At 42.8% G+C, this 13849-nt stretch overlaps 1 protein-coding gene across 6 annotated transcripts in view; it reads left to right on the top strand.

Moving 5' to 3' along the window:
• Positions 1-13849, top strand: part of FAM81A (family with sequence similarity 81 member A) — an 82751-nt gene that overhangs the window by 36029 nt on the left and 32873 nt on the right. For all 6 annotated transcript variants that reach the window (XM_055537790.1, XM_055537793.1, XM_055537791.1 and 3 more), the window contains exon 4: positions 12556-12674. In XM_055537790.1, the coding sequence (XP_055393765.1) occupies positions 12556-12674 (119 nt within the window). The remainder of the gene's footprint in view (positions 1-12555; positions 12675-13849) is intronic.

The following is a 13849-nucleotide window of genomic DNA, read 5'->3' as shown; positions in this document are numbered from 1 at the left end:
TTGTCATGTGTATAGTCTGTGACCTCCAAAGAGATAGAACCAATAGCACATATTTACGATAAGGTTTTGGCTCACATGATTATGAAGACTGAGAAGTTCTACCAGTCTGCCATGTGTAAGCTGGAGTACAGGAAAGACGGTGGTGTAATTCCAAGGCTTGAGAGCCAGAGAGACAATAGTGTGGATTCACTTCAGTCCAGGTCTGAAGACCTGACAATCAGGAGTGCTGAGGGCAGGCCAGTATCCCAGCTCAGGTAGGCAGAAAGCAAATTCCACCTTCCTTCTCTTTTTTTTTTTTTGGTATTATGACACTCAGTGGATTGGATAATGCCTCCCCAAGTTGGGGAAGACCTTCTGTTTTACTGACTTCACCAATCCAAATCCTAATCTCTTCTGGAAACACCCTCACAGACACCCCCAGAAATAATGTTTACCCAACTGTCTGGGCATCCCATGGCCTAGTTAAGCTGACATAATTAACTAACACATTATCCAAATTCTTTTTTGTTTTTTTTTTAACTCTACCCACTAGACTTGGCTTGTCATGTGGCTTGACTCTAGGGGGAGAAGATAATGAATGGAGTTTGAATATTTGTTTAGTTCTTAATATTTGATAGAGATTTTCCATGTAAATTAACAAATTGGTGTTTTGGTGTCTGCCTTGTCTGTAATACATTTTAGCTTGTCTGTCTCCATCTTTGAGGGCCTGATCAGCTCCAAGCACCAGCTAGATGGAGTCTTTGAGCCTTCAGTATAGACGATCAAATCCTGGAACATGGGGTAAAATAATTAATAAATTACTCAGCCATCTACTGGGAGCCAGGCCTTATGTGAGGCACTGGGGCTAAAGCTGTGACTCAGGCATACAAGACCCCTGCTTTTAGGCCTGCTGCATGTTCTAGTGGGATTTATAGGTGCAAACCCTAAGTGGCCAGGGTAGTTTCAGCCTAAGTCCAGGGCTCTGAAAAGGTAATTTGATGGAGAGTGATTGTGGGCTGTTGTAGGTGGGGGTATAAGGTGACATGTAAACTGAGACTAGAGTGACAGAAGGGCCAGCCAAGCCAAGGTGATGGGGTGGGGGGAGGAGACACACACAGAAGAGAACATTCCAGAGAGGAGGCACTGCAGGTTCCAAGGCATAAGGTGTAGAAGCTTGGCATGTTAGAGGACCAGAAAGAGGACCAATGGGACTGGAGTGTCGTGGGTGGGGGGTGGGTGGAAGTGGGTGATGGGAAGCCATTATTTAATTTTAAACAAAAGAATTTAGAGAAATCATTCATATGTTTGGTACTGAGGATACATTAGTGAATAAAACGGATGAAAAACCCTTGCCCTCGTGTTGCTTACAGACTGATTTGTGTTTCAGAAAGATCCCTCTGACTGCTGCCTGGAGAAGGGAATGTAGGGAAGCTAGAATGGGGGCAGAGGGCATCCAGAATGGCTTGGATTCGGGAGTCAGGGTAGAGATGGAGAGAAGTGGATGGGTGCTAGATCTGTCTTGGAAGTGGCGCTGATAGGACTTCCTGCACATTAGAGTTAGAAAGACTTCTGCTTAGGACTTGGCAAGTTTTAGGGGTCCATCAGGGCTTCCCCTGTGGCTCGGTGGTAAAGAACCCACTTGCAATGCAGGAATCGCAGGAGACGAAGGTTCAATCCCTGGGTCAGGAAGATCCCCTGGAGGAGGAAATGGCACCCACTCCAGTATTCTTGCCTGGAGAATCCTATGGACAGAGAGGCCTGTGGGGCTGCAGTCCATGGGGTCACAAAGAGTTGGACAGGACTGAGCGACTGAGCACACACGCATCAGATATCTGGGTGGGCATGCCAAGAAGGCAGTGGATATACGAGGCTGGAACTCTGGGGATTTTTAAGTCCTAGAGTCGGACACGACTGAGTGACTTCACTTTCACTTTTCACTTTCATGCGTTGGAGAAGGAAATGGCAACCCACTCCAGTATTCTTGCCTGGAGAATCCCAGGGACGGGGGAGCCTGGTGGGCTGCCGTCTATGGGGTCGCACAGAGTCGGACACGACTGAAGCGACTTAGCAGCAGCAGCAGCAGTGTGAAAATTAAAGAGCCATTGTCAGGAGATGCTGTCTTATGAGGCCCTGCGCTACCGTAATTGGGTCCTTCTTCATGGGATTTTGGAGTTATATTTTCATTTCCAAGTCCTCACAAATCTGAGGAGAGTTGAAGAAAGAGAAGCATGGAGGGCTGTTCTTCTTGGTCATTCCTATGCACCCCTGGCCCGTCTGTGGTGAGATCCCTGGGCATGGGTCTATATCTCCTTTGCAAAAAAGGCATGATAGAATGCTGTGAAGCTCATACAGGGCGGGTCTTTCCTACTACCTCTGGCAAGGGTTCATCCTTAAAGGTAGGCCACATATTAGAAAAAATACATGAAGACTCAGGACATCACTTTTTCAAGGTGACTGGCCTCTTCTCTCTTCTCATGTGAATTTAGACCATGTACTTCCCACCCTGTAGTCTTACTTGCTACAACTGAGATTCCTGAAGGCATGCTTGGTGCTCAGCACATAGTAGGTCTGCAGAAAAGAGTTTCTTGAACTGAATTGGCAATAATGGAGAGTTGATTATATGCTTTTTAAAGTAAACACATAATGATGACATATTGTCCCAAAATGACAAATTAGAGAACATTTCTGGCTTTACAGAAGGATTGTTTTTCTAAGACTTCATCATGTGGGGGTGTTCAGTTGCTCAGTCATGTCTAACTCTTAGACTTCATCATAGAATTTCTTTAAGTAATAAGCTCTAGAATGCCTTCTGTTTTCACGTAACTTTTCAGTAATGTGAATGTTGTGTTAAATTCAGACATAATTCTCTCTGTATTATTCAAAGAAAACACTTCTAATATAATATCTCATTCATCTGCATAAGAATTCTGAAAGTTAAATGGGCTATTCTGAGCATTGAAGCGCACACACATATACTCTAAGCATTAACACACACACACACACTCACTTTTTTTCTGGTTATAAAAATAATGTAAGCACATTGTGGAAAATACAAAAAAGGAATCAACTGTAATCTAACCCTAGAGATAAGCGAGGCGTTAATATTCTAGTATTATTTTTTATGTACCTTATACACAGCAGGAATCATGCTGTGTATTTATTTATACTCTTTCTTTTTGCTTAATAGTAAATTGTACACATTTTCTCTGGTTTCTAAGAGCACTCCATGAACCTCTTACTGGTTGCATAATAATATACCATGTAGATACCTTGTAAAATACTTGGTCTATGCATCACACTATGAAGACATCTTTGTGTATTCATTTTTGTCATAATACTTATTGTTTGTTTTAAGATTTATTTCAAGAACTGGTCAAAGGTTATGAACATTATGAATATAGTTTTGAAGGACTGTGCTCTGGAAACGTTGTAGCATGAGGGCCAACTGTGCATTTTCAATTTTTGATACACATTTTAAAATTATAAATTTACTAAAGTATTTACTTCTTTCATAGATGGAAATGGTACAATTTAAAATGTTTTACTTTTAAATAGACATCACTTTTTAGAGCCACTTTAGGTTCACAGCAAACTTGAGCAGAAAGTGCAGAGTTGTGACTTACATACCCCCTGTCCCCACATAAGCACAGCCTCCTGCACTTTCCTCATCTGCAGCATAGTGGTGCATTATAATGATATGGTTTTATTTCCTGTTTCTTTGCTTATAGAAATACTGGACTTTTAAAAAAAGTGTCATTTATTTTTAGCACCTGTTTTGTGAATTGCACTCATGTTCTTTGCTTAGTGATTTTTTAAAAAGATTTGTGTGTTTTATTTTTTGGCTGTGCTGGGTCTTCATTGCTGCATGCAGGTTTTCTTTAATTTTGACTAGTGGGGTCTACTCCTCATTGTGGTGTGGAGGCTTCTCCTTGCGGTGGCTTCTCTTGTTGTGGAGCACAGGCTTCAGTAGTGGCACAAGGGGCTTAGGTGCTCTGTGACATGTGGGATCTTCCCAGACCAGGGATTGAACCTGTGGCTCTTGCATTGCAAGGCAGATTCTTAACCACTGGACCACCAGGGAAGCCCTGCTTGGTGACTTTTTTGATTGAGAAACAAATGAAATGATTGGTTGGAGCCTTTGTCATTTGTACAGTGTCTAATGCAGTGTTTCTCCAGGAGGGGTCTGTGAACCATGACCTTCTACATTTCTGGGCCCTTGCTTTGGTTCCCTTGGAGTGGGGTCCAGAGACCTGTGTGTTTAACAGGCCATGTGGGTGTCCTTGCACACCCCAAAGATGGCTGAGAATCCATAGTCATAAGCTTTATTAGAAACAAAAATTTGAAGCATTATGTACCAAATAATAAGTATTAACTTTCTATTAACTGTAACAATAAGCATTATTTCCTATTAAAAGAGAAAGAGCTCACTAGCACATTCTCATCAGTGGGAGAGTGTCAGAACCAGATTAGTCAGATCTAAGTTTTCTTGCAAGATTGTGTTCTGATGACTAACATTTTATTATTCACAGGTGATTGTAACTGGGATTGCATTCTTCTATTCTGTTGAGCAGGTTCATTCAGAAAAAGCTGGAAACGACAGCAAATAAGATAGGTCTCGCCGTTCCAAATTCCTTTCAGTGAAATTTTTTTTATTGTCACTATCGGTGTTACTCAGTCTATAGTGACTTCAGCCAGATTTCCAATAAAGAAAATGCAGAATCCTCATATTCCTCATTTCTGTTTTTTACAAGGAAATTTGAAAATCCTTAAAAACATGTATGTAAGTGTACTTTTCTGCCTATATGTTATACTTAAAAAATAGTCGATACTGGGGCTTCCCTGGTAGTCCAGTGGCTAAACTCTGTGCTTCCACTGCAGGGGCATGGGTTTGGTGCTTGGTTGGGGAACTAAGATCTCCCATGCTGCATGGTGTGGCCAATAAATAAATAAATTAATTAAATTAAAAAAATAGTTGATAGAAGGGAGCACAGAAGCAGTTTATGCAAGGCATAAACATATTTTCTAATGGAGCTTGCCTGTTTATTTGCAAATTGGACTGCAAATTGTCAGAATACCAGACATCATCAAATTTCCAGAAATGGTAGCAACCAAGTAGTTATAACCTCAGATATGCAGATGACACCACCCTTATGACAGAAAGTGAAGAGGAATGAAAAAGCCTCTTGATAAAAATGAAAGAGGAGAGTGAAAACGTTGGCTTAAAGCTCAACATTCAGAAAATGAAGATCATAGCATCTGGTCCCATCACTTCATGGCAAATAGATGGGGAAACAGTGTCAGACTTTATTTTTTTGGGCTCCAAAATCACTGCAGATGGTGACTGCAGCCATGAAATTAAAAGACGCTTACTCCTTGGAAGGAAAGTTATGACCAACATAGATAGCAAACTGAAAAGCAGACATTACTTTGTCAACAAAGGTCTGTCTAGTCAAGGCTATGGTTTTTCCAGTGGTCATGTATGGATGTGAGAGTTGGACTGTGAAGAAAGCTGAGTGCTGAAGAATTGATGCTTTTGAACTGTGGTGTTGGAGAAGACTCTTGAGAGTCCCTTGGACTGCAAGGAGATCCAACCAGTTCATCCTAAAGGAGATCAGTCCTGGGTGTTCATTGGAAGGATTGATGCTGAAGCTGAAACTCCAGTACTTTGGCCACCTCATGCGAAGAGTTGACTCATTGGAAAAGACTCTGATGCTGGGAGGGATTGGGGGCAGGAGGAGAAGGGGATGACAGAGGATGAGATGGCTGGATGGCATCACCAACTTGATGGACATGAGTTTGAGTGAACTCTGGGAGTTGGTGATGGACAGGGAGGCCTGGCGTGCTGTGATTCATGGGGTCGCAAAGAATTGGACATGACTGAGCGACTGAATTGAACTGAAGTTGTTATACATGAATGTATCCTTAAATGTCTAGATTGGTGCAGGAGGCAATAGGAAGGTCAGTGGCTTGGTGTGCTTTCTTTCCTATCGCCAATTCTAGGGCCACCTTCCTGATCAGCTGGGATGGGCAGGCGGGAAGGCCTGGGGAGCCAGCAGAGACCTGGCCTGAGAGAGCATGACAGTGAGGTCCTGGACACTGTGGTTTAGGAGTCAGAGAGAGAAGGCCAGTCTCCCTGGGCTCATGCACCCTGTGATTGAGCTGGTCTTCTGCCCTCACAGGCTAGGCAGGCTTCAGAGAGGAGGGTGCAGAGATGCTTCCTCCTGGCTCCTCACCTGGATGCTGGCTCTGTGAGGTCACTGGCTGCACCTCCAGCTCTTCAGCTTCTTCCACCATACTCTTCCACTAATCTTACTCCAGTGAGCAGAGAACAAGAAGAGATGTCACACCTGAGGGGGCCCAGCAGCCGAAGGGAGGAAGAATAAGCACAGCTGTTAGAACAGACCTAAATGAAGTAGGCGACAGGTGGACCTTGAGTGAAAAATAATTAGGGCATGTTATGGATTGAATCAGAGAAGGCAATGGCACCCCACTCCAGTACTCTTGCCTGGAAAATCCCATGGATGGAGGAGCCTGGTAGGCTGCAGTCCATGGGGTCACTAAGAGTTGGACACGACTGAGCGACTTCCCTTTCACTTTTCACTTTCATGCATTGGAGAAGGAAATGGCAACCCACTCTAGTGTTCTTGCCTGGAGAATCCCAGGACGGGGGAGCCTGGTGGGCTGCTGTCTATGGGGTCGCACAGAGTCGGACACGACTGACGCAACTTAGCAGCAGCAGCAGCATGGACTGAATGTTTGTGGCCTCCACCCCCGCCCCCACCAAATTCATGTCTGAAGCTCTAACCTCAGTGTGATGGTATTTAGAGGTGGGGCCTTTGAGCAGTAATTAGGTTTAAGATAAGATCATGAGTGTGGGGCCCTTATGGGATTAGTGCTCTTATAAGAAGAAGTAGAGCTTCTTTTTTCTGGCATGTGAGGACCCAGTGAGAAGGTAACTGTCAGGAAGCCAGGAAGAGAGCCCTCATAGTACATGCTGGCACCCAGATCTCAGACTTCTAGCCTTCAGAACTGCAAAAAAAAAAAAAAAAAAAATTATTGTTTGTTTATAATACTCAATCTATTTATAAGGTGTTTTGTTATAATAGCCTCAATTGAGTAGTAAGACAGAGATTAAGGAGATCTGAATACAACATAAAATTTCTTCCTTGAACTTAAATTTGTAAAAGTCAGTAGAGACACAGATGATTGCTTTTATGAATTGAATTAGTTGCCTATGAGGGAAAGTAGATGAAGTACTGAAAAATCAGTACCAGATACAAGGAGAGAAAAATCATGAGGGGGAAGATACAAGACTTGGAGGGCAGATCCAGGACAGCCAGCATGTGAATAATAGGAATTGCAGAATGAGACAAAAAGCAGAGGGAGAAAAAAACAATAATAGAAGAATGTTTACCCGAGTTGAAGGTAAATCTGAGACTACAAACTGTAATGTTCAATGAGTTGTAGGTAGAAATGAATTTTTTAAAAAATCCACAGTTTTTTTCCTGATAAAAATCCTCCACTCCAAAGATGAAAAACAAGCATCTAGGCATAAGGAGGGAGAAGGCAATGGCACCCCACTCCAGTACTCTTGCCTGGAAAATCCCATGGATGGAGGAGCCTGGTGGGCTGCAGTCCATGGGGTCGCTATAAGTTGGACATGACTGAGCGACTTCACTTTCACTTTTCACTTTCATGCACTGGAGAAGGAAATGGCAACCCACTCCAGTGTTTTTGCCTGGAGACTCCCAGGGACGGGGGAGCCTGGTGGGCTGCTGTCTGTGGGGTCGCACAGAGTCCGACATGACTGAAGCGACTTCTCAGCAGCAGCAGGCATAATGAGGCAAGGTATTTTAGGGGAAGAAGCATCAGACTGCCTGTCAGCTTCACAGTTCACCATGAGGAAAGGCATTTATGTCAAGAATTTCATACCCTTTCAGTTTATCACCCATCCTTCACCAGGAGGGAGAAGAGAACAGACACAGCAGGGATCCAGAGGGTCTTTCATCCAAGTGTCTGGTCTAAGGAAAATGCTGGAGGAAGGACTCTAACCAAAACACAGTGATGGTGCCCGGAGATCCTAAGATTGGGGGGAAAGGAAAAGGAGAAACACAAAAGATAATCGGTGATCTTTAGGAAAAGACCTATCATTTCTAATGAGAACTAAATGTATACCACAGGGAACTTAGTGCTCTGTGGTGTGGCCGATTCATTTTGCTGTACGGCAGAAACTAACATTGTAAAGCAACTGTACTTAAAAAAAACCCCAAAACCCTATCATTTCATGTAAATGGATATCAGTAAATTTAACAGAAGCCTTAAAAGAAAAAGGAAGGAGAAAAAAATAAAGATAATAAAGAAGGGCCATTCAAGCAAAATTCTAATTGTATCTCAACTAGAAGTACTGAGTTATTTTAGCAAAGAATGGTTGGTGTGGGGAAGAGCAAGAGGGGACAAAAGTAAAAATCCTTCCACGTAAGTCATCCTGGGTGAAGGGTGAAGGAGGGTAGGTGTGCCTTATGTGGAGGAGAGCAGTGCTGTGCAGGGAAGGAGCCGGGAGTAGGTGCAGATATGGTTATAAAGGTTGGGAAAGGTGAGCTGAGCCATTCATGGGCCATCAATGGCCAGGGACGCTTCACAGATAACAAAGGGGAGAGAAGGTAATGCATGGTAACCTGATTAAACCAGGCAAAACGGGGGAAAGGAGAAAGGAAACAACAAAAAGCGACATAAGTTGTAACTATAAAGTGAGATGTAACAATAAGGTCCTGCTGTATAGTACAGGGAACTATATTCAATATCCTATGATAAACCATAATGGAAAAGGATATGAAAATGTATATATATATGTATGTATTGATATGTATATATGTATGTATGTATAACTGAGTCACTTTGCTGTGCAACAGAAATTAACATAACATTGTAAATCAACTACAATAATTTTTTTTTTAAAAAGTGAGATGGAGGGACTAACAAAAGCAGAAAGCAGCATAATGTCATGAGTGAGAGCCCAGTCAGTGGAGCCAGGCTCCTGGTGCCAGTCCCAGCTCCCTCATGTACTGACTGTGGCTTTGGGCAAGTTACTTGACCACTTAGAGATTTCACCATCTGTGAAATGAGGGTAATAACAGTCCCTCCTTCATAGGGTATTGTGAGGATTAAATGAGTTAACATACCTACAGCATTTAGAACAGTGCCTAGTGTAATTAGACCAAGCAAGTGTTTGCTTTATTATTTATAAAGTCTAGTAGCAATTTTAATATTAGGTAAGATGAAGCAACATTACAAGCACTAAATCAGATTAGGAAGGTTATTATATAATGGCCATGGCCACTTTGATTTTAAATCTGTATGTGCCAAATAAAATGGCAGCTAAATAAAGTAAACAGCATTACAAATGAAATGAGAACTTGAGGAAGACATTTTACAGTGAGAGAATTCAAGATCTAGTAGGCAAAATAGACAAGATCTAGAGAAAGTGAATAATGAGTCCTTTCTTGGTGGTCCACTGGCTAAGACTACTTCATGCTCCCAATTGCAGGGGGCCTGGGTTCCATCCCTGGTCAAGGAATCAGATCCCACATGCTGCAACAAAGACTGGGTGCAGCCAAATAAATAAAAACTATTAGAAAAGAAAAGAAAATGAGTAATGGAATCAGCAAACTCAGTCTAATATGCAATATTGAAACTTTTGTTCTTCGAATAGTTTTTTTGCATGGAACTTTTGAAAAATCAGTCATATGTGACAAAGCAAATTTTAATACATTAAAAAATTAGGTTTACAGACCATACTTTTGATCATCAGTTCAGTTCAGTTCAGTTGCTCAGTTGTGTCCGACTCTTTGAGACCCCATGAATCACAGCACGCCAGGCCTCCCTGTCCATCACCAACTCCCGGAGTTCACTCAGACTCACATCCATCGAGTCCATGATGCCATCCAGCCATCTCATCCTCTGTCATCCCCTTCTCCTCCTGCCCCCAATCCCTTCCAGCATCAGGGTCTTTTCCAATGAGTCAGCTCTTTGCATCAGGTGGCCAAAGTATTGGAGTTTCAGCTTTAGCATCATTCCTTCCAAAGAAATCCCAGGGCTGATCTCCTTCAGAATGGACTGGTTGGATCTCCTTGCAGTCCAAGGGACTCTCAAGAGTCTTCTCCAACACCACAGTTCAAAAGCATCAATTCTTCGGCGCTCAGCTTTCTTCACAGTCCAACTCTCACATCCATACATGACCACTGGAAAAACCATAGCCTTGACTAGATGGACCTTTGTTGGCAAAGTAATGTCTCTGCTTTTCAATATGCTATCTAGGTTGGTCATAACTTTCCTTCCAAGGAGTAAGCGTCTTTTAATTTCATGGCTGCAGTCACCATCTGCAGTGATTTTGGAGCCCAGAAAAATAAAGTCTGACACTGTTTCCACTGTTTCCCCATCTATTTGCCACGAAGTGATGGGACCAGATGCCATGATCTTCGTTTTCTGAATGTTGAGTTTTAAGCCAACTTTTTCACTCTCCTCTTTCACCTTCATCAAGAGGCTTTTTAGTTCCTCTTTACTTTCTGCCATAAGGGTGGTGTCATCTGCATATCTGAGGTTATTGATATTTCTCCCGGCAATCTTGATTCCAGCTTGTGCTTCTTAACTAATACAATTAGAAATAAATAATAGAAGTGATGGAAAGGAAACTTGAAAATGAAGAAATCCTAAGTAATTCTAAAGATACTTAGATATCCTTAGACCAAAGAGGAGTTCAAAACTGAAATTGAAACAGTAAAAACACTTTACACCCAACCTATGCCCACAGCAAATGCTGTACTAAAGGGAAAATATCTTCATTATTAAGGAAGAATTAGTTAAAATAAAGGAATGTCGTGCTCATCTTTTAAAATTTAAAACCACAAGTTAAAAAAAAAAGCTAAAGAGAATTCATAAATACTTAGGCTGACATCAGACAAATTGGAAATTAAAAAAAAGTGACTGAAAGGGGAAGGATATACTGTGAGAAGTCAAAAACATTCTCTTTGGAAAGATGGAAAGAGAGTGGTTAGTGGGGCAGGGAGTGTAGAGGAGAGAATATGGGGAGTGGAGGAGGGAAGGGAAAGAAAGGGATGAGCAAAAGAATAACGAAATGTTCAGAGAAACATCTGATACAGACTTGCTTTTGAGAGATCTCCTGTTCCCTAGGATTCAGGTTTTCTTGTCTGTCTGTCTCTCTTTAGTGCTTCAGTCTCAGATTCTTTGCTGGTTTGGCAGGCAACATTGCAGCATGGTTGGGAGCACAGATTCTGGAGCCAGGCGGCCTGGGCCAGTCCCAGCTAGCCACTTGCTCTCCAGATGTTATCAGTTCAGCTGTTGGTGCCTCACTTCCTGGTACAGGGATCCTGAGAGTACCTCCTTCACAATGCTGTGTGGATTTGTGCATGTCAGCATGTAGTGCAGCCCCAGGCTCCTCCCAGGACATGCTCAATAAACTTCAGGGGTGTTCTCTTCATCACCATCATTCCTTTGCAGATTTCCTGGGATGGATGCTCCTTGAGGTCATGTTTTGTGCTGGGTCACTCCATCTTTCAGCAGTTCTGCTTTCATTTAATGTCTTTTCTCTGAGATGCATTCTACCATTCCAGTATAAATATTGTTACCGAATAGGTACTAGAAAGAATCATTAGCATTTGTTGTATTTACCATGTAGTGGGCATTGTGCTTGGAGAGGGCAGTGGCACCCGACTCCAGTACTCTTGCCTGGAAAATCCCATGGATGGAGGCGCCTGGTAGGCTGCAGTCCATGGGGTCGTGAAGAGTCGGACACAACTGAGTGACTTCCCTTTCACTTTTCCCTTTCATGCATTGGAGAAGGAAATGGCAACCCACTCCAGTGTTCTTGCCTGGAGACTCCCAGGGACAGGGGAGCCTGGTGGGCTGCCGTCTATGGGGTCGCACAGAGTCGGACACGACTGAAGCGACTTAGAAGCAGCAGCAGCAGCAGCAGGGATTGTGCTTAGTGCTTTATATGCATTATCTTATGTAATTTCCCATAAAGTGGCCTTAAGAGTATAGTCACCGTTACTATCAACAGATGAGGAAAAGGAAGCTCAGAAAGCTTTAGACACTTGCTCAGGATCACACAGCTAGAGGGACTGACATTTGAACCTCTTTGATGTTTTTCTTTGCCCCTTTTTCTTGATTTATTACTTCTCAGATTTAGGGATTCTTTGCCTAAAACAATGACAATCAAAAAGCACACTGGAGTGGGGTAAGACCTCTGTACCATCTTCCATGAGTCCAGGCTCCTAGTCTCAGCTTTGCCTCTGCCTATGGCGGAACCTCCATCCAGTCACCTGACATCTGAGTCTAAATGATTTTACTGGTAAATGTAGGACCTTGGTCTGAGTGACATCTCTGAGGTCTCTTTCCAAGCCCCTGGTTCTCTGTGGATGTGTACATCAGGTGATGCTTATAAAGGAGCCTCTTCTGAAAGGAGTTAAACATTCCTGTTTTTGCCAGAAGTATCAAATGCGTCTGTGGTACCTTGTGAGTTCCCGGATGACCTCGTTGGTGTTTTTGTGTGTTGCCCAGGTACTCCAGGAGCAGATCCGTGCCCGGGACAACATTAGCTACGGAACTAATTCTGCCTTAAAGACCCTGGAGATGAGGCAGCTCTCTGGCCTGGGGGATCTCCGGGGAAGAGTGGCCAGGTGGGTTGTCAGGTATTTGTATCTCTGTGTATCAAGAGTGATTTCTCATCAACTTCATTTTAATGGGGAATATATTTATGAAGCGCCAAAGCAGAGTCTTTGCCTTCTTCTAGTACATTGTCTCCTTTGCCCATAAAATCTACTGGTGGAAGTTAGACCTTGTTTTGAGTAGCCCTGGTTCAACTGTAATTCTGTAGTTGGAGCTGTGTGTGTGGAAGGTGATGAGCGGAGGGCTCAGTTGACCTGTGTAATTTGCTAGATGAATGTTATATTTATTGAGCTCAATAATACAATGTTGGAACTTATAGTTTGTATGTCTTTTTTTGGAGGAGGGCATTTTACATATCTCATTTATTAGCTAAGATGATCAGGACTAATTGATTTAAAAAATTTTTATTAATAAAGTAAATCTAACATCTATTTTTTCTTATTTTAAATTAATTTTTATTGGACTATAGTTGCTTTACAGTAGTTGGTGTGTCTTTTTAAAATTTCATTTTCTCTGAGGTATGGCAGAAATCAACACAATATTGTAAAGCAATTATCCTTCAATAAAAAATAAAATTTTTTAATCTTTTCATTATTCTTTTTTATTACCTTTTCTGAAAGTATCAGTCCATGGTAGATTGTACACTTGAAAGAGACCTTTCCTCTTGGGTCATAGGAAGGGTGCTGTTCCAGGGACTCACTACTGAAAAAGTGCCCCATGGACCGACCAGCAGCGTCCCTGTCACCGGAGGTTAGTCAGAAATGCACAATCTCTGAAGCATTCTCGGGCCTCTTCTGCCCTCTGCTGATATTAAGAGTCAAGCATGCGTGTACTCAGGAGCTGTGGAGTTAACAGGCAATTTGAATCAGCTTGCAGTGAAAGTGAGGGTGGTCTGCAGAGAGTGGGAAGGGAGGAAAGGATCCAAGGTCTCTTTGGACCAGACAGGGCTTTAGGGGGTATTTGTGCCAACAAAACTTGAAGGACTCTGAATATCGGGCCTGTGAATTCAGGTTTGCTGGATGACGTCAGTCTCATGGCAGAGGGCTCCCGGTTGCCACTCTCCTGTGAGTTCTCTCCTCATCTGGGTGAACTCCAGTCTCTGTAAGGCCCGTGGTGGCAGATGCCCCCTTGAGCGCCTTATGTCTCTCTCCGCTTGCACTGTACTTTCAGCAGTAATCACCTGCTT

Source organism: Bubalus kerabau, chromosome 10, assembly GCF_029407905.1.
Source record: "Bubalus kerabau isolate K-KA32 ecotype Philippines breed swamp buffalo chromosome 10, PCC_UOA_SB_1v2, whole genome shotgun sequence".
In the NCBI taxonomy this organism is placed as follows: Eukaryota; Metazoa; Chordata; class Mammalia; order Artiodactyla; family Bovidae; genus Bubalus; species Bubalus kerabau.
This window is presented reverse-complemented; position numbering and strand designations above follow the sequence as displayed.